The following is a 26,234-nucleotide window of genomic DNA, read 5'->3' on the forward strand; positions in this document are numbered from 1 at the left end:
AGGACAGCTGCACCCACTCTCATGAAGTAAATGGACCTGGATCTACAGTCCTTTGTGGTAGTGCCTTGGCAGCCAAACAAAGGTGGCAGCATTTCTACACCTAGTTTGTAAAGTCTCAGAAGTTTTGAGCTTCACTTTTTTTTTTTTAACAAGGAACCCATGTTGACTATAATGAGCACATTTTTAGAGATGCTGTGCTGAATGTTGGCAATGGATAAAGCAAGAACATGAAAGAAGCCCATTCCTAAAGCAAATATTTCTTTTACAAATCTTAAGAATGAAGTGGCTTTCACAATCAATTTTAAGACTGAAGCACTGGATTGAAGTACCTAGTTCTGGCATTTATTAGCTATATAATCTGGGGCAATTCATTTACCTCTGTGAGCCTGATTTCTCAACTGAAAAATGGGGATAATTCTTGCTTGAATTTCTTTTTAGAACTTGAATGATATATAATCAAGGTGCTTTGTAAGTTCTAAAATATATAAATATTAAAAAACATTCCAAGTACAATTTTTGTATGTTTAATGAATTACTTTAAACAGCACTTAAAAAGTAGCTTTCTCTAATATGAAACAAAAACCAGATCCAACTAAGTTACTGCAGAGGAACTGGTCTCAAGAGGGGTGGGAAGTGGGGTCTCTTTCAACTTAATCAATTATCACTTCCGTCATGGGGTAATTGCTAAGAGTTAAATAAAAATTACAAAAAAAAAATCAATAAAGTATTTGTTCTCATTTACAGGTAACAAATCCTATGTTAGGCTTTCTAACTTTTTATCCCCCAAAATAAGAGTGGATATGTCAAAAGCAAAAATTCCTTCAAATATATATGCTAAATCTTGAATATATTTCCTAATCTCTTTTAAAAATTGTTTTGATACACAATCTTTTAAAAATCACACAAAGCTTTTATAGGTACCCTGTGTTATTTTAACTTCAGTAATATGATCCACTTAACTCTGTGAAGTATGTTTGTGCGTGTGGGTGCAGTTTTAAGTACAACTGTAGTCCCATGGGCCAGCTCTAGGCTATAAGTTCTGTAAGAAAGCACATCTGTTATTGCCAGCAGTTAACCCAGAAGCCTGGTACACAATAAGCATTCAACCAATATTTGTGGAATAAATAGTGACTACACCAACTACACCAACCAAAATCAGACTGATTATACTCTTTGCACCCAAAGATGGAGAAGCTCTATACAGTCAGCAAAAACAAGACTGGGAGCTGACTGTGGCTCAGATCATGAACTCCTTATTGCCAAATTCAGACTTAAACTGAACAAAGTAGGGAAAACTACTAGACCATTCAGGTATAACCTAAATCAAATCCCTTATGATTATACAGTGGAGTGACAAATAGATTCAAGGGATTAGATCTGATAAGAGTACCTGAAGAACTATGGATGGAGGTTCGTGACACTGTAGCGGAGGCAGGGATCAAGACCATCCCTTAGAAAAAGAAATGCACAAAGGCAAAATGGTTGTCTAAGAAGGCCTTACAAATAGCTGAGAAAACAAGAGAAGCCAAAGGCAGAGGAGAAAAGGAAAGATACACCCATTTGAATGCAGAGTTCCAAAGAACAGCAAGAAGAGATAAGAAAGCCTTCCTTAGTGATCAATGCAAAGAAATAGAAGAAAATAATAGAATGGGAAAGACTAGAGATTTCTTCAAGCAAATCAGATACCAAGGGAACATTTTATGCAAAGATGGGCACAATAAAGGACAGAAATGGTATGGACCTAAAAGAAGCAGAAGATATGAAGAGGAGGAGGCAAGAATACACAGAACTAGACAAAAAAGATCTTCACGACTCAGATGATCACGATGGTGTGATCACTGACCTAGAGCCAGACATCCTGGAATGTGAAGTGGGCCTTAGGAAGCATTACTACGAACGAAGCTAGTGGAGGTGATGGAATTCCAGTTGAGCTATTTTAAATCCTAAAACATGATGCTATAAAAGTGCTACATTCAATATGCCAGCAAATTTGGAAAATGCATCAGTGGCCACAGGACTGGAAAAGGTCAGTTTTCATTCCAATCCCAAAGAAAGGCAATGCCAAAGAATGCTCAAACTACTGCACAACTGCACTCATCTCACACGCTAGCAAAGTAATGCTCAAAATTCCCTAAGCCAGGCTTCCACAGTACATGAACTGTGAACTTCCAGATGTTCAAGCTGGTTTTAGAAAAGGCAGAGGAACCAGAGATCAAATTGCCAACATTTGTTGGAGCATCGAAAAAGCAAGAGTTCCAGAAAAACATCTATTTCTGCTTTACTGACTATGCCAAAGCCTTTGACTGTGTGGATCACAACAAACTGTGGAAATATCTTAAAGAGATGGGAATACTAGACCACTTGACCTGCAGTCTGAGAAATTTGTATGCAGGCCAAGAAGCAACAGTTAGAACTGGACATGGAACAACAGATTGTTTCCAAATAGGAAAAGGAGTACATCAAGGCTGAATATTGTCACCCTGCTTATTTAACTTCTATGCAGAGTACATCAAGAGAAATGCTGGGCTGGAGGAAGCGCAAGCTGGGAGAAATATCAATAACCTGAGATATGCAGATGACACCACCCTTATGTCAGAAAGCAAAGAACTAAAGAGCCTCTTGATCAAAGTGAAAAGGACAATGAAAAAGCTGGCTTAAAGCTCAACATTCAGAAAACTAAGATCATGGTCCCATCTGGTCCCATCACTTCATGGGAAATAGATAGGGAAACAGTGACAGACTTTATTTTTTGAGCTCCAAAATCACTGCAGATGGTGACTACAGCCAAGAAGTTAAAAGACACTTGCTCCTTGGAAGAAAAGTTATGACCAACCTAGATAGCATATTAAAAAGCAGAGACATTACTTTGCCAACAAAAGTCTGTCTAGTCAAGGCTATGGTTTTTCCAGTAGTCATGTATGGATATGAGAGTTGGACTATAAAAAAAGCTGAGAGCCAAAGAACTGATGCTTTTGAACTGTGATGTTAGAGAAGACTCTTGAGAGTCCCTTGGACTGGAAGGAGATCCAACCAGTCCATCAGAAAAGAAATCTGTCCTGAATATTCCTTGCAAGGACTGATGCTGAAGCTAAAACTCCAACACTTTGGCCACCTGATGAGAAGAACTAACCCTGATGCTGGGAAAGAGAGAAGGTGGGAGAAGGGGATGAGAGAGGATGAGATGGTTGGATGACATCGACTCAATGGACATGAGTTTGAGTAAGCTCTGGGAGTTGGTGGTGGACACGGAGGCCTGGAGTGCTGCAGTCCATGGGGTCGCAAAGAATCAGACACAACTGAGCAACTGAACTGAACTGATTCATTGGAAGGACTGATGCTGAAGCTGAAGCTCCAATACTTTGGTCACCTGATGTGAAGAGTTGACTCATTAGGAAAACCCTGATGCTGGGAAAGACTGAAGGCAGGAAGAGAAGGGGATGACAGAAGACAAGATGGTTGGATGGTATCACTGACTCAATGGACCTGAGTTTGAGCTTGCTCCAGGAGACGGTAAAGGACAGGGAAGCCTGGCGTGCTGTAGTCTATAGGGTTGCAAAGAGTCAGACATGACTGAGTGACTGAACTGAACTGAACACCAACCTCTATCTAATCTTGCAAAAATGATAATCTCTATTTCATCTATGGAGAGACTACTATAGACTCAATCTACCTTCCAAGACCAGAGTTTATGAAGATTCTTAACAAATCAGGGTTTTCAAGCTTTTAATAAATTCCCCAATTAACTTGGAGAACATACATAAATTATGAAAACAAATGGTAGGCATCTTAAAAGCTTAATCAATGCTTGCTACATGAATGTTCTGGGTGAATTATTATTATAGCACACTGAAAACAGGGCCCTATTTTACAGTTCTGGTCATAACGATGAGGAGTCTATTATCCTTATCCCTTCTGAGCCAGCCTTGTGACTTGTTTTGACCAAAATATGTGCTGAAAGTGACATTCTGTGAGTTTTGGAGCCCATGCTTTGAAGCTATTGCCTCTGCCTTCTTGTACTCTGAGACCAGAAGTGTTAGTAGCTCAGCTGTGTCCCATTCTTTGCGATCCCATGGACTGTAGTCCACTAGGCTCCTCTGTCCATGGAATTCTCCAGGCAAGAATACTGGAGTGGGTTGCCACACCGTTTTCCAGGGGATCTTCCCAACCCAAGGATTGAACCTGGGTCTCTCGCACTGCAGGCAGACTCTTTACTGTCTGAGCCACCAGGTAAGTCCCTATAACCATGCCACAAGCCCAAAATAAAAGACCACATGGACAGGCCCAGGTGTCCCATCTAGGACCCAAGCCAATCTGCCAACTGAATGAAGAGCCCAGATGAGATTAGCAAAAGAACTATTCAAAACCGGTGGTTTAGCTTTTTTTCTTTTCTTTTTAAGCCACTAAGTTTTGGGATACTGTTAAGTAGTAATAGATGATTGATGATAAATTATCTAACCCTTATAGCGCAGCACGTGGTTTTACAGGTGAGGAAATATACCCAGATTACACAATCTGCCAAGGTCAAACCGCTACTTAAGTGTCCTAAGAACTAGATGCAGCTATTAAAAGGCCTGCTCTGTGTCTCCTCTGTCATCCTGCCATCATGAACCTGAACAGTTCTGTCAAAGACAGAAGTACCTCTTAGAGCTTTGGATGTAAGAAAAACCCTGTTATCATTTTTATAGCTTGCATGGGTAATGCGTCCTGATTTGACACATCTGCCCTGTTTGTCTACAAGAAGAAAATGCGCTACTATCAGTTCAGTCACTCAGTCATGTCCGATTCTTTGCGACCCCATGATTCACAGCACGCCAGGCCTCCCTGTCTATCACCAACTCCCGGAGTTTACTCAAACTCATGTCCATCAAGTTGGTATATGCCATCCAGCCATCTCATCCTCTGTCATCCCCTTATCCTCCTGCCCCCAGTCCCTCCCAGCATCAGGGTCTTTTCCAATGAGTCAACTCTTCGCATCAGGTGGCCAAAGTACTGGAGTTTCAGCTTTAGCATCATTCCTTCCAAAGAAATCCCAGGGCTGATCTCCTTCAGAATGGACTGGTTGGATCTCCTTGCAATCCAAGGGACTCTCAAGAGTCTTCTCCAACACTACAGTTCAAAAGCATCCATTCTTCGGCACTCAGCTTTCTTCACAGTCCAACTCTCACATCCATACATGACCACTGGAAAAACCATAGCCTTGACTAGACGGACCTTTATTGACAAAGTAATGTCTCTACTTTTTAATATGCTATCTAGGTTGGTCATAACTTTCCTTCCAAGGATTAAGCATCTTTTAATTTCATGGCTGCAGTCACCATCTGCAGTGATTTTGGAGCCCCACAAAATAAAGCCTGACACTGTTTCCCCATCTATTTCCCATGAAGTGATGGGAGCGGATGCCATGATCTTCGTTTTCTGAATGTTGAGCTTTAAGCCAACTTTTTCACTCTCCTCTTTCACTTTCATCAAGAGGCTCTTTAGTTCCTCTTCACTTTCTGCCGTAAGGGTGGTGTCATCTGCATATCTGAGGTGATTGATATTTCTCCCGGCAATCTTGATTCCAGCTTGTCCTTCTTCCAGCCCAGCATTTCTCATGATGTACTCTGCACAGAAGTTAAATAAGCAGGGTGACAATATACAGCCTTGACGTACTCCTTTTCCTATTTGGAACCAGTGTGTTGTTCCATGTCCAGTTCTAACTGTTGCTTCCTGACCTGCATATAAGTTTCTCAAGAGGGAGGTCAGGTAGTCTGGTATTCCCATCTCCTTCAGAATTTTCCACAGTTTGTTGTGATCCACACAGTCAAAGGCTTTGGCATAGTCAAAGCAGAAATAGATGTTTTTCTGGAATTCTCTTGCTTTTTCGATGATCCAGCAGATGTTGGCAATTTGATCTCTGGTTCCTCTGCCTTTTCTAAAACTAGCTTGAACATCTGGAAGTTCACGGTTCACATATTGCTGAAGCCTGGCTTGGGGAATTTTGAGCATTACTTTACTAGCGTGTGAGATGAGTGCAGCTGTGTGGTAGTTTGAGCATTCTTTGGCATTGCCTTTCTTTGGGATTGGAATGAAAACTGACCTTTTCCAGTCCTGTGGCCACTACTACTATCAGTAAGACCCAGCAATTGGCAAAAACACTCTCATGCTGTTTTCTGAAGCTCGAACAGCACTAACTTATCCCAACATAAACAATTCAATGTCTCTGCAATATTCATTCATTTACATTTTAGCCAGCAACAATTATGTAAAAATTAACTATATCAGGGGTCATATAACAATAATATTTTAAAAGTTAGATAAATCTTACATTTAATGACTTCACAATTTAAATAGTTTTTTAAAGAACTTATCTTCAATTGTGAAGGTGATATTTTTGAAAAGAGAATTTTATCACAAGAATCTGTTTTATCCACACCAAAAAAAATATATCTGAACTTTACACAAAATTCACATTTTATTTAGGTTGAAATAAACTATACAAAATTGATTTTCTTCACCAAAAATAACAGCAATATTTTCTGTATTATTCCTAGATAAACTACAAAACACTTATTTTTGTAGACTTTCTAGGCTTTGCTTGTAAATCAAGATGAGGCAGTAGATAGAGTCATGGAAAAAGCAGAAGAAAGACAAATCAGCTGTCAGTATCCATGGCCTCTGATCCTTTCTTGACCATGAAACTGAAGTGTTCAACACATACCTGCCGAAAAGCTTACAAAGACGTAGGCTCAATAAAGGAATGTAAACAGCGATACCAGATGTGGAACAACAATGGCAGGCTCTTCCATTCAAATTTTAACTTGTTGCTTTAACTTCATTTGATAAAGAGAAAATCTACACTGAAATCCTTGTTGGACAAGCTAACACATTTCTCTTATAGTCTGATAATTTTCTTAACTGTCCTTTACAGATTTTTAATAGCATACTTATAACTCCTATTATTTAAAAGTCAGTCATGAGCGTCACTGTAACATTTTACAAAATGCATTACTTCCTTGTAATTACCTCCTTGTAATTTTATTTTTTCAAAGATCTGATAACTTAATACCTGACAAATTGATCCACAGTGATAAACGTAATGTCTAAAATCATTTAACTAAAACAATTCCAAAGTGCTATTAGCAGAGATCACATAAAACTGTAATATGGTACTTTCAATGCTATCTTCTGGAAGAACAGTTAGGTCTCCAAAGCATGGGCATTCGAACAGGCCATTTAAACAGGCAGATTGTCAATGACTAATGTACTCAATGGGAGGCCTACAGGTCAAGATATTCAGTGATTAAGCAGCCTACCCTTACAACTTTTCTGTAAGATATTTTTTAATTTCTTACTTTTTTTTTTGAATATCAAATATAAGAGAAAGTCTAGGTTAAAAGTCTCTTAGGTATTTTCAATGGTTTCTGAATTATCTGTAGGAAGCTCTGACTTACTTGTATACAGTTTGATATATGTATCCACCATTAAATCCAAATCATGTTTTATATCAAAATTTATGTTAAGCAAAGCCAAGTTACTTGATCTTTGATCTGTCAAAGTGTTCCTCAAGTATGCTTTGAGACGCTTTCGCCCATTTTCATAGCGTTCATTCTCAACTTTCATCACAGGAAGAATACATAGGACTTTCAGCAACGCATAAACATTAGGAAAAAACTTGATGTCTGGCAGATGAAGGGCTTCATAAATAGTGGATGGAAGTTCTATATCTTTCCCTCTGTGTTTCCATTTGATTCTCCAACAATGCAGCTCAGCAGAGAGTGTGTCAGGATTAGGTAAGTCACTTCGGTACATGTCAGCATGGTGCTCCTCTGATGTATTGAATTTGAGCTGTCCCATGACAGAGGGTACCAGGGATAAGCATTTAAGCGCTTTGAGGTGCTGTTCTGAGAATATATCCTTCAGTTCCTGAATAATGTGTTCCACAGTTGGAACACTTAGAGTTTCTTTATAGTAACTCTCAGAGGTTAGCTGAGATTCCAGGTTACTGTGCTGAGCTCTGCGAAATTTCCCTGGGAGTTTCATCTGAATATCAAGTTTGGTTGCCAAATTTGTGGCTTCCTCAAACCAAAATTCATGATAAACTTCAATATTTTCCATCACTTCATTTAGTGAATGTAACACTGCAGTCAAGCTACTGGCTGCAAAAAAGACATCAGAGGTTTGCCCCTGAAGATTTTTCCCAAAAGCTCTTGTAAAAGATAAAACATTTTTAAGAACAACAATGGTAACAATGAAATCAAAATCTGTTACCGCACTACAGAGCACAAATGCTCGGCCAGCTATACAGTTATTCCATCTAACATTTGTGTCACTATTTATACCATCTAAACATAAAACAAGTGCTTGTAGGAGGTCCACTAAGATTTCAAAAGCATCATGCCTGCCTGTCCACTGAGAATGGCAAATTTCCTTCAGTTCTTTGCCCCTTTCTTCATTGTTCTGAAAGAGGACAGAAATTACACTTTCAAGCTCTAAAAGCAGTTGTGGTGATCGATGAAAAAAAGAACAAACTTCTTCAATTGTTCCTAATGCAACAGATACTCCCATAACAGGCACTGATTTTGCCAACCACATATTTAAGGCACAGGAAGAGCAGAGTGTGTAGATAGCTTGGGGATATTTCTCTAAAAGTCTAGAAGCAACAACTTTCATTTTGGATGAAAATCCACTAGATACAATGTAAGCCTGGCCACGACAGTACTCCATGTTTAATCCCCATTTCTCAGTTATTGTAGTGTGAAATTTCACAGCCAAAATTTCTGCATCAGCTTCATAAGGCAGGAAGCCTACGAATTCCTCTCTCAGGTTGTGAGCTTCATCAACAAACCTCACCAACACAGGCAGGTGCTCTTCCCCTGCTATGTCCACCACATCATCAGTGATGATGGAAAAGAAGTGAGAATCTCTTACTTCCCTGAGGGTTTCTTCCCGAATGCAGCTCTCACAGATCTCCAGCATCTGTTTCTGCTGTGTTTTGGAACAGAACAATGTGTTAACTGCTGTTGTCTCAAAGCGCTTTCTCAGAACCTCTTCACCAGAATTGATCCGGCACTCTAGCAGTGCTTGAAAGTTATCAGGAGTAAAAAGACCTTCTGGGATTTCATCAGCTTCATGTCCATCCAGAGGTATGTTTTGTTTTCCCATAAGAATCAAAATTTCAAATAAAGATTTTAAATATTCTTTGTTTTCCTTCTCTTCAAGAGTTAAAGGTAAAATGTCTTCATCCTGCTCTTCACCCCCTTCTTCTGCACTGGGATTCTGAGCATTGCTGTTGTTTATTTCCTTATGTTTTGGTTCCTGTTCAGAAGTTTCATCAACTGGAAAACAAAGAATTAATTTTATAAGCAGGTTTATAAGGAATCATACAAACAAAAAATTACATATTTGACTGGTCAAATATTTAAAATTCACAAATTCATTCATTCAACACTCACGAGGTACCTACTAGACTACAGACTAGGATGCAGAGATTAAATTAAGACACACTCTAGTGGAGGAGACAAATACTGTGAATGAATATATATTCATCCTACACGTCAATGCTATTATGAGAGGAACAATTTCTTATAAATTTAAGAAGGCACATTACATATACAGAGTAATAACAGTCCACGCCGTCACAAAAAGGACCAGAAGGACTAACATTTACTGGGGCACTGTGTTGTCCTCTTATATGTAGCAGACTGCTGCTCCCTCTACAGGCATGTTATCAACCCCATTTACAAATGAGGACAGTAAATAATTGCCAAGGTCACAGACAGAGGTGAAAATTCAAATCCAAGCTTGTCTGGCTCCAAGGTCCATGCTGACACTTTTAAGCAATACTTTTATATGGGAGATGAGACAATATACTACAAATTATATTCATGCAATTTCTAGGGCACTATTAGTATATTATTAATAGAAATCTCTTCATATGTGGATGGGAGAACTGAAGCCCTGAGGTTAAGGGTTCTGACCATAATCATACTCACAACCCTGTAAGTCCTGGCCCCTGTGGCCCCTTTTTTTAACCATCATGGGTTTATAGAAGCTCCAACAACAAAATGAATGTGTAGTTCCCCAAATCTGGCACCCTGTTTCAAGACACAGAATATCCTTCACTCCTTTCTTTGCCTGACTCCATGTCTCTTCAACTATAAAGGAGGAAAATAATAGTACTTACCTCAGGGCTACCGTGAGAATTACATGAATTAATATATGCAAAGCTCTTAACGACTTGGCACACAGTAAGCACTCAGTAAAAACTTAGGTTAATAATAATAGCAGTAGTAGGAAGAGATAGGAAAGGAAGATTAAAAGTAAAAATTGATAAGAACAAAACCCCCTCTAGTCCTCATTTTTTGGTGACACAGCTCAGGTATCAGCACCTGGAGAACAGCTACTGTGACTCTTACTCTCTGTAAAGCCAAGTATCTCAACAGCACTGAGTCTTTAAATTTTTACCAAGAACTTAGTATGCACCACAGGTTGCATGGACAGAGATTCGGCTCCTTTCCTTCCCTACAGTGAGATACTTAACTCTGCCTTGTGTCCTACCAAACTGGGAGCACCTAGTGGAAAGAGAGAAGGCCAAGTGCATGGCATAGTGGTACTCAATAAAGACTAACTGAGCTAAGATTTTATCTCACAGACAATTCCAGACCACAGGACAATGCCTACCACACTCTTACATCATTCTCACAATAGGTTTTTGGACATAAAACATATTTATTTGTCCTTACCAGGTCAAGGCCTTTTAAAAAGGCATTCAGAAGTTGAGTCATTAACACTATCACTTACTTTTTTTCTGTTTCAGTGTCCTGATTTCATCTTCACTCTAAATGATAAGAAAAAAAGAAAAAAATATCTTTAAGAAAACTGAACTCCAGTATATCATCACAGACTCAAGTAAAAAGCGTATTATGAGTCAAATTTAATTCTTTTTTTTTGGCTATGCCATGCAGCATGTGGAATCTTAGTTTCCTGACCAGGAACTGAACCTGTGCCCCCTGCAGCAGAAGTATGAAATCTTAACTACTGGACCACCTGGGAAGTCCCAAATTTAATTTTTTCAAGAGCATAAATTCTTCATAAAGAATACATTCTTCAAACAGACAGATGACAAGCAAACTAGAATCATCGGCTAATGACTCCAACTTTATAATAAAATACTAGAGGGTAAAGAATACATCATTTAACTTACTTTATACCTAAATCATCATAATTTGAGGTTACAAGTATGTGCTGGCTAATAAAAGGCATGAACGTATATGATGGCATTTGAGGTCAAACTCAAGGTCCATAAATCATGCCCCTCTCCCCTAGTCTAACCCCAGGGGATGTCATGTAAAAGGGAGTTGCTGGAGTCCAGAACCCTCCAGAACCTAACACAAAAGCTGTGAGCAATCTCTGAGAAGCAGAAAGTGACAATGCCAAAATGGAAGAGAAATGGATATAAATAGCATAGAGAGCCAAGTGGCATATTCAGGCTTAGACTGAGGGAGAACTTTCCAAATGTGTCCTTTTCTCCCTCTAACCCACTGTAATTATTAGCTCACACCCCGCCCCATTACTATTGTAGGGCATGAAAGCAGCAGTACCAGTGACAGCTAGAGACAGCAGGGTACCTGCTGGGCAGCACAGGACATGGTACTGATAAAAGGTCAGCAGGTTAGTCAGTCTGGAACATTCCCTCTTTATCCTATGGGCTGTGGAGTTACAAGGATGGCAGACCTGGAAGTGAGCCTGCTGTAAGATATCTGAGGTTCTTTGAGGGGGCAGAGAACAGGAAATGATAGCTATAGGATGGGAAGTGATTGAGCTCCTCACTCCTGCTTCATATTACTAAGAAAAAGCTGATGTGCAGTGTCAGTACTCATTTATGAGAAGTCCCAGAAAAAAAACAGAGCAGAAGAAAAGCATGAAGAAATAAAAACTGAGGATTCCTCAGAACTGTACAATGTAAGTCTGGATAAAAAAAACCTCACATTCAGATATAGTTTAGTCAAATTTGAAATATCAAATATAAAGAAAATATTTAAAGGAGAAAAAAGCATTCACCTAAAAAGGAATAAGAATGAGACTGGCATTGATGTCAACAGCAATAATGGATGAAAAAAATTAGAAAATATCACACAGAATATACATACCCTCTATGCATCAAATATTTGGGGGCAAAAAGTCTTACAAAATAAACCCATGTCTAGAAACTAAAAACAAAAACAATCTTATGTTAAAGAAGTAGGGGAAATTATAAAACACTCACAGTTGAACAATGAAAGCACTACATGTCTAAAATTGCAGGATACAGCTAAAATATAGACATTTATAACTTTGAATACACATAAATAAGTTAAACATTCAAGAAGCTAAAGAAGAGTCAAACAATAAATTCTTCAAATCTAGCAGAAATCAATAAAATAGCTCATAAGTACAGCAACCAGTGATAAAACTCACTACTGTTTCTTTGAAAAGACTATTAAAATAATTTTAGGAGCAGAGAAAGGCAAGCAGCCTAAAACTCTAGGTGAAACTCATAAAGTTTTGGAAACATATAAGGCACAAGAAGAAAGAGAAACAAATAAATGAACAGAAATGGTAATCAAAATATTCCCTCATCCACCCAAAGCCCTCTGATGGTTTTACCAAGTTCAACCTAACTTTCAAGAGCAGACAATATCTACCTTTATAAGTTTTTCTAGGAAAATTAAAAGAGAAAAAAAGAAAAGTTATCTAACGCATTTTATGAGGCCAACGGATCCCTGATATCATAACTGTGTAAGAAGAAATACATGAAAAGAAATTACAAGCCAAGACTTACAGATGCAAAACTGACCAACTAAATCAAACAGTATATGAAAATTAAAAGAAATATACTGCAGTCATTTAAGCAAAGATGGTTCAACATTAGCAAATCCATCAATGTTATTCACTAAGCATTAAAGAAGGGGGGGGGAAGAACAGATACAATGAAAATATCAATAAGTTCCATAAGTTAAGACAAAAAAAAACCCTCTTAATATGAAGACTAAAAGAAAATAAAGGGTATTTCTTTAACTCGATAAAAAAAAATTACTTAACAATACCAATAGAAACATCACATTTAATGGAACAAGACAAATGTACCAGCCATGACATTCCTGGGACTACTCGATACAATACTAGAGATGATTCTGACCAAACAATAAGACAGGCAACAGAAAACATTAAAATTGGAAGACTGAAAGAAGAGGCAAATCTGTCCTTATTTATAGATGATACAATCAACTACATAGAAAACCCAGTAGACTAATAGAATTAATCTAAAAAAAAAAGGATCTTCAAAATTGGTGGAAGGACTTTCCTGGTGGCCCAGTGGTGAATCTGCCTTGCCATGCAGGTAACACACATTTGATCTCTACTTGGGGAACGAGGACCCCACATGCCACAGAGCAACTAAGCCCTTGTGCCACAGCAACTGAGGCTGCACACCACAATTACAGAGAGTCTGTGGGCCACAACTAAAAGACCCCGCACGATGCAACAAAGATCCCATCAGCCTCAGCTAAGACCCCACACAGTCAAACAAATAAATAACTTTTTTAACTGGTGGAAACAATCTCTTAACCAGAAATACATAATCTTACCGTAACTTAGCAAGTAATTAAGGAAGGATGTACACGTTCTCTTCTAAAGAACAACAAAAATCTTGAAAATTTTTCAAAATTTTTACTCTCTGCACTTCTAAATTATACTTTTTCTTTTTTCAGTGCTTATTTACTTGGCTGCACTGGATCTTAGTTGCAGCGTGCGAGATCTCAAATCTTCACTGCAGCATGTTGTTTAGTTGCTCAGTCATGTCCAACTCTTTTCGACCCCATGGGCTGTAGCCCATCAGGGTCCTCTGACCATGGGATTTCCCAGGCAAGAATACTGGCATGGGCTGCCATTTCCTTCTCCAGGGGATCTTCCTGACCTAGGGATCAAACCCGAGTCTCCTGAAAGTCTCCTGTATTACAGGCAGATTCTTTTACTGCTGAGCCACACTGCAGCATGCAAAATCCTTTAGTTGTGTGTGGCATGTGGGATCTAGGTCCCTGATTAGGGAGTAAACCTGGGCCCCCTGCTTTGGAATGAGGGCTCTTAGCCCCTGGACCACCAGAGAAATCCTGTTTTGAAAGTCTTTTCAAAGAACTAGTAGCTTTGTCAATGACTGCTCTGCTACTTGATAGCTATTTTGTTGTTTTTTTTTCCATTCATGGATATGACTAACATTGTAAAAATATTAATTCAAAGTATTTATAATGAAAATCTCAACAGAATTTCTAGAATATGACAAAAGGATTCTCAAATTCACATGGCAGAATAAAAGTCTACAAATAGCTAAGACAATTTTGAAAAAGAAGATTTAAGAAATCACTCTCTTTGAAAATGATATAATCTAAAGCAATGTAAGGGGCAGCATCTTATCCAGACTGATTAACAGACTATGTTGGGAAAACTTGATCCCTATAAATAGAAAGGTAAATTAGATCTCTACTGGACACTATACAAATTCAAATGGATCAAAGATCTGATTACGAAAGGTAAATATAGAAGAAAATGAGGAAAACTAGACAAATGTTATCTTTAAGAAGCACATAGCCAATGGATTGAAATGACTCACTAAGTACAAGAGCACGGATACAAAATGGAGGAAGGTGAGGAATGGGAATGGTTATAAGGAAAAAAAATAAGGGGCTTCCTGGTGGCAATGATGACAGAAAGCCATGGTCTGAGGAGTCTGAGTAATTTCATTTTGTTCATTTGAGATCAACAAAAAACAGGTAGGTTTTAAGGTTCAAAGGTTTATAAAAAACATGCACAAAGATGCCATATAGAGAGACTTAAAAGCTTTTATAAACCCTGTGAGTACTTAATAGTGATGGAATCCTTATCTCTAGTAAAACTACCCATGTCTTAACTTTCACTCTTTCCCTTTCTTAATCCCTTTGTGCCAAAATATTCTAGAAATATACCTCAGTCCCACTTTCTTTACCACAAAGGAAGAGGTGAGTTTTCTTTCCTGCTTTCCTGGAGGAAAATGATTTAGGAGCCCATAATTAACAGCATGAAATTAGTATGAAATTAAAAGACGCTTACTCCTCGGTTATGACCAACCTAGACAGCATATTAAAAAGCAGAGACATTACTTTGCTGACAAAGGTCCATCTAGTCAAGGCTATGGTTTTTCTAGTAGTCATATATGGATGTGAGAGTTGGACTATAAAGAAAGCTGAGCGCTGAAGAATTGATGCTTTTGAACTGTGGTGTTGGAGAAGGCTCCTGAAGGTCCTTTGGACAGCAAGGAGATCCATCTATCCGGAAGGAAATCAGTCCTGAATATTTCTTGGAAGGACTGATGCTGAAGCTGATACTTTTTCAGGTGGCCAATACTTTGGCCACCTGATGCAAAGAGCTGACTCATCTGAAAAGACCCTAATGCTGGGAAAGATAGAAGGCAGGAGGAGAAGGAGCCAACAGAGGATGAGATGGTTGGATGGCATTACTGACTCAATGGACATGAGTTTGAGTAAACTCTGGTAGTTGCTGATGGACAGGGAGGCCTGGCATGCTGCAGTCCATGGGGTGGCAAAGAGTCGGACATGACTAAGCAACTGAACAGAACTAAACGGAATTAACAGCATACTTTGGCTCAAGTCAACAAGTATCAACCGGCTAAACTTGAGGAAGATTTTCCAAAGCAAATACTAAAACAAACTAAACACTTTAGGTCCATGCTACTTCAATAACCATGACATTAATCCCCCATAATGCTACACCTGATATAGAGAGTAACTTGGTTCAGTGTGAACATGAATGCATCTAAACTAGATTCCATAATATTACAGAGGATAGAAAAGCTGGAAGCACACTGACATACCAGCTCTTTTATCCGTTTCCTGTGTCTACTATGCGGATTATTCAGATGGCTGGTAAGGTCGAATATTGTTGGTATGGCGTTATCTCGGAGGACCGTCCTGTAAGGACTCTGGAAAAGAAAAGCATGTTAAGGCAGAAACAGTCCTTAAACATACACTGCACACAAACGAAACTGATTGCTAAGGATTTCCCCAGTACTACTTCAACTCCAGTTCTAAAGTGTAGAGACCTGCAGAATTGATGATGTCAGTCCAGATCAGCTAATTATTTCTAACTCCTTTTACATTTGTCCTTCTGGCAATCTTATAAATGAAGGAACTGAACTGATGATAGGCATAAAAAGTAAAATGTATTTGTATTATATATACATTTTTCTAATTCAGTCTTCCAGCTACTTTTCTGTTCTTCCATGAGCCTACAAAGCAAAGCAGGCACAGAAGTTTCTCAAATAGGCTATCCTCTTATAGGTTTCATAATAACTCTTCCCTCCTTTACCTGCCATTCACTCCTCTTTCGCTACTATTACTGAGAAGCATTAAGGCACTGTGAAATAATACTGACGAGGACCCAAGAGACCAAGAGCTTCCCTGGTGGCTCAGACAGTAAAGAATCTGTCTGCAATGCAGGAGAACCAGGTTTGATCCCTGGGTTGGGAAGATACCCTGGAGAAGAGAATGGCTACCGACTCCAATATTCTTATCTGGAGAATTCCATAGACAGAGAAGCTGGTGGGCTACAGTTCGTGGGGTCAAAATGAGCTGGACACTACTGAGCCACTAATACTTTCACAGGAGGCTTAGGGGCTAGTCCTTATTCTACCAGTGACTCACTCTGAGACCCTAGACAAATACTTTTCCTTTCTACAGTCAGTTTCTTCTCTTGAATAAAACTCAGGTATTGAATTAGATGAAGTTATTCACACACTAATGATCATAATGCTCATCATCTCAGTTACCCAACCACCTATACTTTTTCATAATTGACTCACTTTTTTAACTAACAAAATTTTAAGGAATAAAAACTATAAAATAATGATTTGATAAGCTAGTTATATTTTTAACACATATTACAAAATTTAAGATAAAAACTGATTCATGTGCCACTTGATATCACTCATATGTCATAAGTTATACACATAATCACATTTTTGCAAACACTGAACCAGGTATTTCTAAATTTCCTTCTAATTATAATATTCTTATCACTGAAGGGTGACCACTCTCTATCCTTATAAACTAATTCAATCTGACTAGAAGCTGGATGCAAATTTAGATGGTGACAGTCTCCTACAGCCAGACAGACCAGAGGTCAGGTAGGGACAAGAAGTTTATTAAGAGGTAGAGTAACAGATGAATAACTGCTACTACATTCACTTAGCTAGTCCAAAGAAACTGTGCCTTTAATGTCTTCCCAAATTTGCACTGATAAAAACAAAACACACTTCAGTTTAAAAAGCTTTTGTGGGAGCAATGATTGTTTCAAAGCTAATAAAGCAGATTCAAAGTATATGTCAAACAAAAGTAAAAATCCCCATTTTTTTTAACTCAAGGAAAGGAGGTTAGAAAAATATGATAGAAAAATATACAATTAAAAAGAACACACTTAAGTTTTATCTAAGGAACTGTTAAACACATATGGGAAGAATTTCTATTTCTAGTCAATATTTTCTAGTTCAATCACAAGCTTCAGGGAAAACACAAAGAAGAAAATCTATTTCTTAATGACATTCAACTTCTAGTGCTGGGCCAATTATCCTCAGTCTACTATGGAGTTTGAATCAGGGATTGATATGGTACACAATCACTGAAGGGCACAAACACAATACTATACCCTAAGTGCTTTAGCTTTTCTGCTTGTCAAACATCTCAAAAAGCAAAACCATATCCATATACAGAGTGAAGTCTTGATATCTTCCAATTAAATAAACAGAGGAGGGATAAAACACCATGAAGAACTTAAAAAATTCATATAAAATTAATATTCTATAAAGCAAAGGTATTATAGACCAAAAAACAATACATGAATAAAAAACATACAATATTTGTACACCTACTCATAAGTAGCCATGCCAAAAAAGGCTACATTCTATTCCTGTGCATGACAATTTTTATTCAGTATCAAAATTTAATCTTTAACTGCTGAATGAAGGCTTGAGTATAAAGTAATGATCTTACTTTAGCATCAGAGATAATATTTAGCTTTGGTTGAACTAACCACAAACGTTTACTGATGAGATCTTAAACACCAAACTAATGAATTCAAAACTCTTAACAACATTTGGGTATAAATATTAGATAATCCAGCTATTAACAGCAATATCTTCTATATGTGGAAAATGAAAATCTCTCACATTTGTGATAACTGATTCAAGATTAAAAATTATCTGGAAAATTAAAAAGTGAAAATAGTTCTGTTCTATGCTCTGACTAAACAAGAATAGAAGTGAACTATATATTTTATATTTCTCACATTAATCTTGTTGGAATTAACTGATTAAGAAATGGTATTTATTAATAAAATAAAAATTTAAAAATGCATATGGTGTGTGTATTCAAAATAATTTGGGATATTTTTATTTAATGTCAAGAACATAAAGTTTGCCTTTTAAACATATGAAATCTTTGATTTTGATCATTACCCGGTTAACAAAGCAAGGCAAAAATATCCCTCAAATATTTGTGATTAAACTGTTGAACCGGAATAGGCTCACCTCCCAATGACTTCACAAGTATCTGCTTCAATTAATTTTGAGAAATAAAATAACCCAATCATTCTTTAGTTTTCTGATGCCTCTGCAAAATGTATCTGAAAAAAATATCAAAATAAATTGCTGCATAACAATATATAGTTTATCTTCAAATTAAGTTTATGTCTATCCCAATAACTGATGACAGTTACGCCTAAGCAAGAATATTTGTTTTCATACCTAAGCAAGAATACTTAACAAAATTGTCTTCCTAACTAGTTTCGTGCTGCGATTCATGGGGTCGCAAAGTTAGACACGACTGAGCGACTGAACTGAACTGAACTAGTTTTTAAAGTGTTTCAAGTCTGCTTTATTTCAATCATATCTGTCTTATGTGTGCCTTTTACGAATCAAAACAGTAACAGAATCACAGACGGTTAAAAATCTTAGACCTCAGGAATTATTTGGTCTAAATTCTTCATTAGAAATTGAGGCTGAGAGAGGAGAAGTGACCTGGACAAATTTACAGTTAACTGTAATAAGATGGAGAAATTCAGGTCTTGATATGAAGTTGCAAATTACTGATGAAAATGTTTTCGTCACATGAACTGTATGATTTGCTTCCTGTTGTATCCAGCACATAAAAATTAAGGGTAGGTTCTAACAGCACACACAAAAATTTGCAAAGAGCTCTATCCCTTGATGAAGATTTCACTCATACAAAAGCTCTAGAGAAGCTGTTCCAAATAAAAATGCCAAATTTACCTTAAACATACACATTTATAATCATCTAAAATTTTCTGAAGGCTACAAAAAAAGTTTAAAAAGTGGTGACCTTTGATAAAGTGGGAATGGGGCATCAGAAATAGAAGGGTTAAAACACACACACACATACACACAAAGGTTTTCAAGAACAAAATAGGTACTATTAAGTTCCAAATCTGTCTTCATCTTAAAGGAAAAAAAAGTGGCAGGGTATAAGGATACTCTCCAACATTAATATATAAAGATTTACATTTCCAACCAAATAGTGAGTGAAAACAAAAACAAAAAAACAAACCCTCTGCTTACTTACAGTTCTGCAGATCATAGAAGTTTCAAAGTGTTTGGCACACAATCGATAATGTTTATTTAGTTGATCAGGTGTTTTATCTTCTAAGTCTGCTCTCCTACAGTTCTCCACCCACTTCTGGCATCTACAAAAATAAAGCCAAAATAAAACTATAGAATATGAGCTTAACATTTAAATTTCAGCATTCAGTTTTAAGGTAAATACCTATTATGGATAATATATTTCTGCTCCTCTAGACCCAAAAAATATAACATGATTTGGAGAAGTTGATTAACAACAAAATGAGAGCTGGTAGAAACCTCAGAAATCATTTAGTACATTCATTTACAGACAAGGTTAAGAAGTAACTTGTCAGAGTCATATACAAAATTAGCAGTAAAACTAGAACTTAAACTTGAATCTTTCAACTCCCAGGACATCCTAGCATCAGAAAGGACTTAATGATCAGCAGTACAAGCAAAAAACTGCACAACCACAAGGCCAATGGCTTGACATTCCCCTTAGGATTTCAACTTAAACAAGCATATGAAAACACATTGTCACTGTAGAAAATTACAAAGTAGATGTTCTATAAATAACTAGAGTTTATTATGGAAGCATAATGGCTATATTCATCTGCTTTATTATAAACATGATTATCTACAATGATACGTGCAAACTAGATTGTAAGCTCCATGAATGCAGGGATTGTGTCTACACAATCTAGTACACAGATGGTGTTAAGAGATAGCGACTGAGACAAAGTCCATGTCCTCTTGGTGCTTAAATACCTGTAGGAAAAAATTAACATCATCTTCATCATAATAATGCTTATTAAGCACTTATTAAGAGCCAGCTGCTGCTGCTGCTATTTAGCCACTAAATCATGTCTGACTATTTGTGACCCCATGGACTGTACCAGACACTGCTCTAAATTGTTTTCAAAGAGGATAGAAATGTTCTATGCACCTAAAAGAGCAAAACGAAGCTCTTGGTAGAAATTTCAGGCAAACAAAATTACCATGGTGAAATGTTGATTATCTAACCTAAAATTGTAAAGCATTTCATTTGACCAAGAGGTATTAATTACTATACACAGTAAGGATGCCTAAGATGTCTGTATTTTAATCACATTCTTACACAGTTGTACAATGTGATTATAAATATTTTGATTTCAACATCTAAATTATTGGGTATAAAAACTCACTATAAAACAATTGCCATATTGCTAGAGTTAAGTTTGTTTCTTAAATCTCTGGAGATCTTCCACACAGAACATCACTGTCTGTATTATTTCTGAACCAAATTGAAATAGCTTTCTGATAAAAACAAGACTCCGATTCAATCAAGAATAAGTTGAGCAGTTCAGTTCAGTCGATGAGTCGTGTCCGACTCTTTGCAACCTCATGAATCACAGCACACCAGGCCTCCCTGTCCATCACCAATCCCCGGAGTTCACTCAAACTCATGTCCATCAAGTCGGTAATGCCATCCAGCCATCTCATCCTCTGTCGCCCCTTCTCCTCCTGCCCCCAATCCCTCCCACCATCAGGGTCTTTTCCAATGAGTCAACTCTTCGCATCAGGTGGCCAAAGTACTGGAGTTTCAGCTTCAGCATCAGTCCCTCCAATGAACACCCAGGACTGAATTCCTTTAGAATGGACTGATTGGATCTCCTTGCTGTCCAAGGGACTCTCAGGAGTCTTCTCCAACACCACAGTTCAAAAGCATCAATTCTTCAGTGCTCAGCTTTCTTCACAGTCCAACTCTCACATCCATACATGACCACTGGAAATACCACAGCCTTGACTAGACGGATCTTTGTTGGCAAAGTAATGTCTCTGCTTTTGAACATGCTGTCTAGGTTGGTCATAATTTTCCTTCCAAGGAGTAAGCGTCTTTTAATTTCATGGCTGCGATCACCATTTGCAGTGATTTTGGAGCCCCCCAAAATAAAGTCTGACACTGTTTCCACTGTTTCCCCATTTATTTGCCATGAAGTGATGGGACAGGATGCCATGATCTTAGTTTTCTGAGCCGGGCCAACTTTTTCACTTTCATCAAGAGGCTCTTTAGTTCCTCTTCACTTTCTGCCATAAGGGTGGTGTCATCTGCATTGCATCTGCATCCAAGATTATTGATATTTCTCCCAGCAATTTTGATTCCAGCTTGTGCTTCCTCCAGCCCAGCATTTCTCATGATGTACTCTGTGTATAAGTTAAATAAGTAGGGTGACAATATACAACCTTGACATACTCCTTTTCCTATTGGTGATAGAAGCAAGGTCCGATGCTGTACAGAGCAATACTGCATAGGAACCTGGAATGTTAGGTCCATGAATCAAGGCAAATTGGAAGTGGTCAAACAGGAGGTGACAAGAGTGAACATCAACATTCTAGGAGTCAGCGAACTAAAATGGAGTAGAATGGGTGAATTTAACTCAGATGACCATTATATATACTACTGTGGGCAGGAATCCCTCAGAAGAAATAGAGTGGCCATCACAGTCAACAAAAGAGTCCAAAATGCAGTACTTGGATGCAATCTCAAAAATGACAGAATAATCTCTGTTCATTTCCAAGGCAAACCATTCAATATCATGGTAATACAAGCGTATGCCCCAACCAGTAAGGCTGAGGAAGCTGAAGTTGAATGGTTCTATGAAGACCTACAAGACCATCTACAAGTAACACCCAAAAAAGACGTCCTTTTCATTATAGGGGACTGGAATGCAAAAGTAGGAAGTCAAGAAACACCTGGAGTAACAGGCAAATTTGGCCTTGGAGTATGGAATGAAGCAGGGCAAAGGCTCATAGAGTTTTGCCAAGAAAATGCACTGGTCATAGCAAACACCTTCTTCCAACAACACAAGAGAAGACTCTACACATGGACATCACCAGATGGTCAACACCGAAATCAGATTGATTATATTCTTTGCAGCCAAAGATGGAGACGCTCTATACAGTCAGCAAAAACAAGAACGGGAGCTGACTGTGGCTCAGATCATGAACTCCTTATTGCCAAATTCAGACTTAAATTGAAGAAAGTAGGGAAAACCACCAGACCATTCAGGTATGACGTAAATCAAATCCCTTATGATTATACAGTGGAAGTGAGAAATAGATTTAAGGGATCAGACCTGACAGACAGAGTGCCTGATGAACTATGGACAAAGGTTCGTGACACTGTACAAGGATCAAGACCATCCCCAAGAAAAAGAAATGCAAAAGAGCAAAAGGGCTGTCTGAAGAGGCTTTACAAATAGCTGTGAAAAGTTGAGCATAGGGCCCAATGAACTACACCTACTTGTTCCACATCAAATACCTACAAATAAATCTAATGAAAGATGTATAAGACTTCTAATAGAAAATACTTTTAATTTTTATTGTTTCTTTTAGAAAAAAAATTTAAATAAATAAACGGAGCTATACACAAATTCATGGACTGGTACACTGAATCCTAAAGACATCAATTCTTCTCAAAATGATTTATTGATTTAATATAATCACAATGCCAAGAAGTTCTTTTATGCATGTCTCTTTGTGTGAGAGAGAGAAATGACAAAGCTCATTCTAAAACTTTTTATACAGAAATTCAAAGGATCAGCATAGTCAAGACAATCTTGGGGGGAAAAAGTCGAAAGACCTATATTACCAGATAGACCTATTATAAAGCTTATTAAAACTGTAGTCTTGGGCTTCTCTGGTAGTCCCAAGGTTAAGACTCTGAGCTTCCACTGCAGGGGATGTGGGTTTCATCCCAGGTCAGGGAATTTCACATGACTCAAGGTGAAGTCAAAAAAAATAAAATAATAAAATAAAAATGCATATATCTTTAAAAAAAGTGTGATATTGGCACAAAAACAAACAAAAAAATAGAACAAAATGGAGAGCTGTGGATGCTTAAGACAAAGGAATCACTGCACAGCGGTGAAGTTAAAAGTTTTTCAATAGTCCTGAATTGGCCATCCATATGGGAAAAAATGAATCTTGACCTGCACTTTCATCTACGGAAACTAAATTCCAAGTGAATTATAGACCTAAATATGAAAGGTAATACAATACAGTTTCTAAAAGATAACATAAAAGACTATCTTAATCACCTTGACACAAAGAACTCTTAAAAAGGCAACAGAAAAAGTCTAGAGGAAAAAGATGAGTAAATTAGGCTACTTTATAGTTAATAACTTATTCATTAAAAGAATCATTTAAGAATGAAATGGCAACCCACAAAATGGAAGAAGAGATCTGTAATATACCAATCTAACAATGAACTCATATCCAAAATATGTATGAAGAACTCCTTACAAATAATTCAGACAATCTAATATAAAAATGAGAAACTTGAATAGGCCAATACACAAGAAAAAAAATGCTCAGTAAAAAGAAAAATAAAATTTTTTAAAAAGCTCAATCTCACTAGTCATTAGGAAAATACTAATTAAAACTGTAACTAAATTATTACCACATACTCATAAGGATGAGTACAGTGTAAAAGAAATAACACCAAATGTTGATGAGAAGGTGAAACAACTTTGCCCATCAAGGATAGAAAGGATAAACTGTGGTATACTATTACATAGAGACTACTGTTTTGGCAATGGAATGAATGAACTAGCTAGATCTCACAAACGTGTTGACCAAAATAAGTCAGGAGTACATACCATAGGATTCCTTTCATATTAAGTTCAAGGGTAGGCAAACCTCATACATGGTGATTGTACAGAAAGAGAGTTCTTTAACACAGCAGGCCTCAAGTTGCTATCTTTAGAAAGACTTTTTTGTAAGGCTGGTCTTTTGGCTGATGTTGGAACTTGGCTTCTCTACACTGATATAAAAATTTCCTCTAACTGATAAGGTGACTTTTAGCGCCTTGACTTTTCATGCAAACAGTATGACTTTTAATCAAAGTCTGTCCTTTTTCTGGGAGTCTGGAATTTTAGCATATGCTAAGCAGAGAGTGTCTAAGTGACCAGAACTCAATAAAAACTTTGGGCACTGGGTCTCTAAGGGCTTCTCTGGCACAAATGCTGCATTTTCACTGCTGGGGAAAAGTGGACTCTGAGTGACCAGACATGGGAGGGAGAGAACATAAGGAAGACTACACACAGATCCTTCCAACTCTACCTCTGTCTTTTCCCTCTCTTAGGATGCAGATGTGTGCTCTTACTACATTGCTGTAAGAAACATTAGCTGTGAGTACAACTATATACTGAGTATATACAGTACAGCTATATACTGAGCTGTGAGTACAACCATATACTTAGTACAACTATATAGTGAGTTCTATGAGTCCAAGTGAATGTCTGAATATGGGGGTGGCTTGAAGACCCCCTCAACATAGTAATGATAGTGAGAACAATGGATACATTTAGGAAGAGGTAAACAACCAGGAGTGGGCACTTTCTGAGGTGCTGGCAATGTTTTCTATCTTGAACATGACCTGTGTATATCTACCTTACCAAAATTCATAAAATTCTAGACTACCATTTTTGCACTTTTCCCTATGAATGTCATATAACAATAAAACAGCTTCCCAGCACTCTTCCCCTCCCTGTCAATAGCCAACTAATCTAATGTGTATGTAGTCAAACAGTGCCTACCATGGGGGAGAGTAGGATAATAACTGAAAGGACCACAAGGGAGAGGAAGTTTAGGATGTTAGTAATATTCTTTTTTTTTTAAATCTGGGCAAAATTTTCATGCACATGTTACTCTGAAAATCTAACAAGCTATATACTTACGATTTGCAATTTTCTGTGTATATATGCTTTACATCAGTAAGTTATAAAAATTACATATGATCACGTCTTTTTTTTTAACACATAAATATATTTGTGTACATGTTAAAATGTACACTTCTACAGTTACCTCTCAACCTTTTTTTAAAACTAATGTCTTCCCTGTCCTAGCTCTCCCTGTCACTGTTCTGTGTCCTTTTTTTCCCTTGGCACAGTGGAATGATTCCCCAAGTCCATCAACTTCCAAACTGGTCTTACCTTTCTGTGATCTCCTCTCCAAGTGGAAAATGCTTTAAAAAACCAATTTGAGAATACTATCTTTCTCTGATTAAGATCCTTTAGTGACTTCCCATTACTCTTAGGATAAAGAACCAACTCCTCATGAGTCTTACAAGATTCTGTACAATCTAACCCTTGTTTTCTTTTCCCTCTTCATATCACACCACCCTTCCACTTTACCACCTTACATGCCTTATTTCAGTTTCATGAATGCACTGTGATTCCTTTTATCATAGGGCTGTTCCCCATGCTGTTTATTCAACCTAGAATACTCTTCTTGTTGCTTTTTTTCACTTCCTTTGCACAGGAAAATCTATGCAAAGATCTGTCTTTAGATCTTCACTCAAATGTCACTTACTGAGGAAAATTTTTCAGATTTGAAAAAAGTACATATATCACACACACACACACACACCCAGGTAGGTAAGACTATTCTACCTCCATGTATAGTAGTCTCCCTCTTATCCATGGGGGATATATTCCAAGACCCTCAGTGGGTGCCTGAAACCACGTACAGTACTGACCCCTATATATACTATGTTTTTCCAATACTAATGGGTAGGTAGTGTATACAGTGTGGATAAGCTGGACAAAGG

At 37.6% G+C, this 26,234-nt stretch overlaps 1 protein-coding gene and 1 long non-coding RNA gene across 2 annotated transcripts in view; one reads left to right on the forward strand and one right to left on the reverse strand.

Annotated features, from left to right (window-relative positions):
• The first annotated feature begins 4,683 nt into the window (after positions 1-4,683).
• LOC120876828 lies at positions 4,684-13,822 on the forward strand. Its single transcript, XR_005724218.1, has 3 exons — positions 4,684-4,771; positions 5,257-5,260; positions 13,808-13,822. It is a non-coding gene; the product is annotated as an uncharacterized LOC120876828 (long non-coding RNA).
• The window catches only part of THAP12 (THAP domain containing 12), a 29,301-nt gene continuing 9,497 nt past the window's right edge, over positions 6,431-26,234 (reverse strand). Inside the window, exons 2-5 of the mRNA XM_040258890.1 lie at positions 19,644-19,764; positions 15,884-15,991; positions 10,783-10,819; positions 6,431-9,317 (exon numbers count right to left, since the gene is read on the reverse strand). Coding sequence (XP_040114824.1) covers positions 7,384-9,317; positions 10,783-10,819; positions 15,884-15,991; positions 19,644-19,764 — 2,200 coding nt within the window. The 3' untranslated portion in view covers positions 6,431-7,383. The remainder of the gene's footprint in view (positions 9,318-10,782; positions 10,820-15,883; positions 15,992-19,643; positions 19,765-26,234) is intronic.

Source organism: Oryx dammah, unplaced genomic scaffold (assembly GCF_014754425.2).
Source record: "Oryx dammah isolate SB20612 unplaced genomic scaffold, SCBI_Odam_1.1 HiC_scaffold_17, whole genome shotgun sequence".
In the NCBI taxonomy this organism is placed as follows: Eukaryota; Metazoa; Chordata; class Mammalia; order Artiodactyla; family Bovidae; genus Oryx; species Oryx dammah.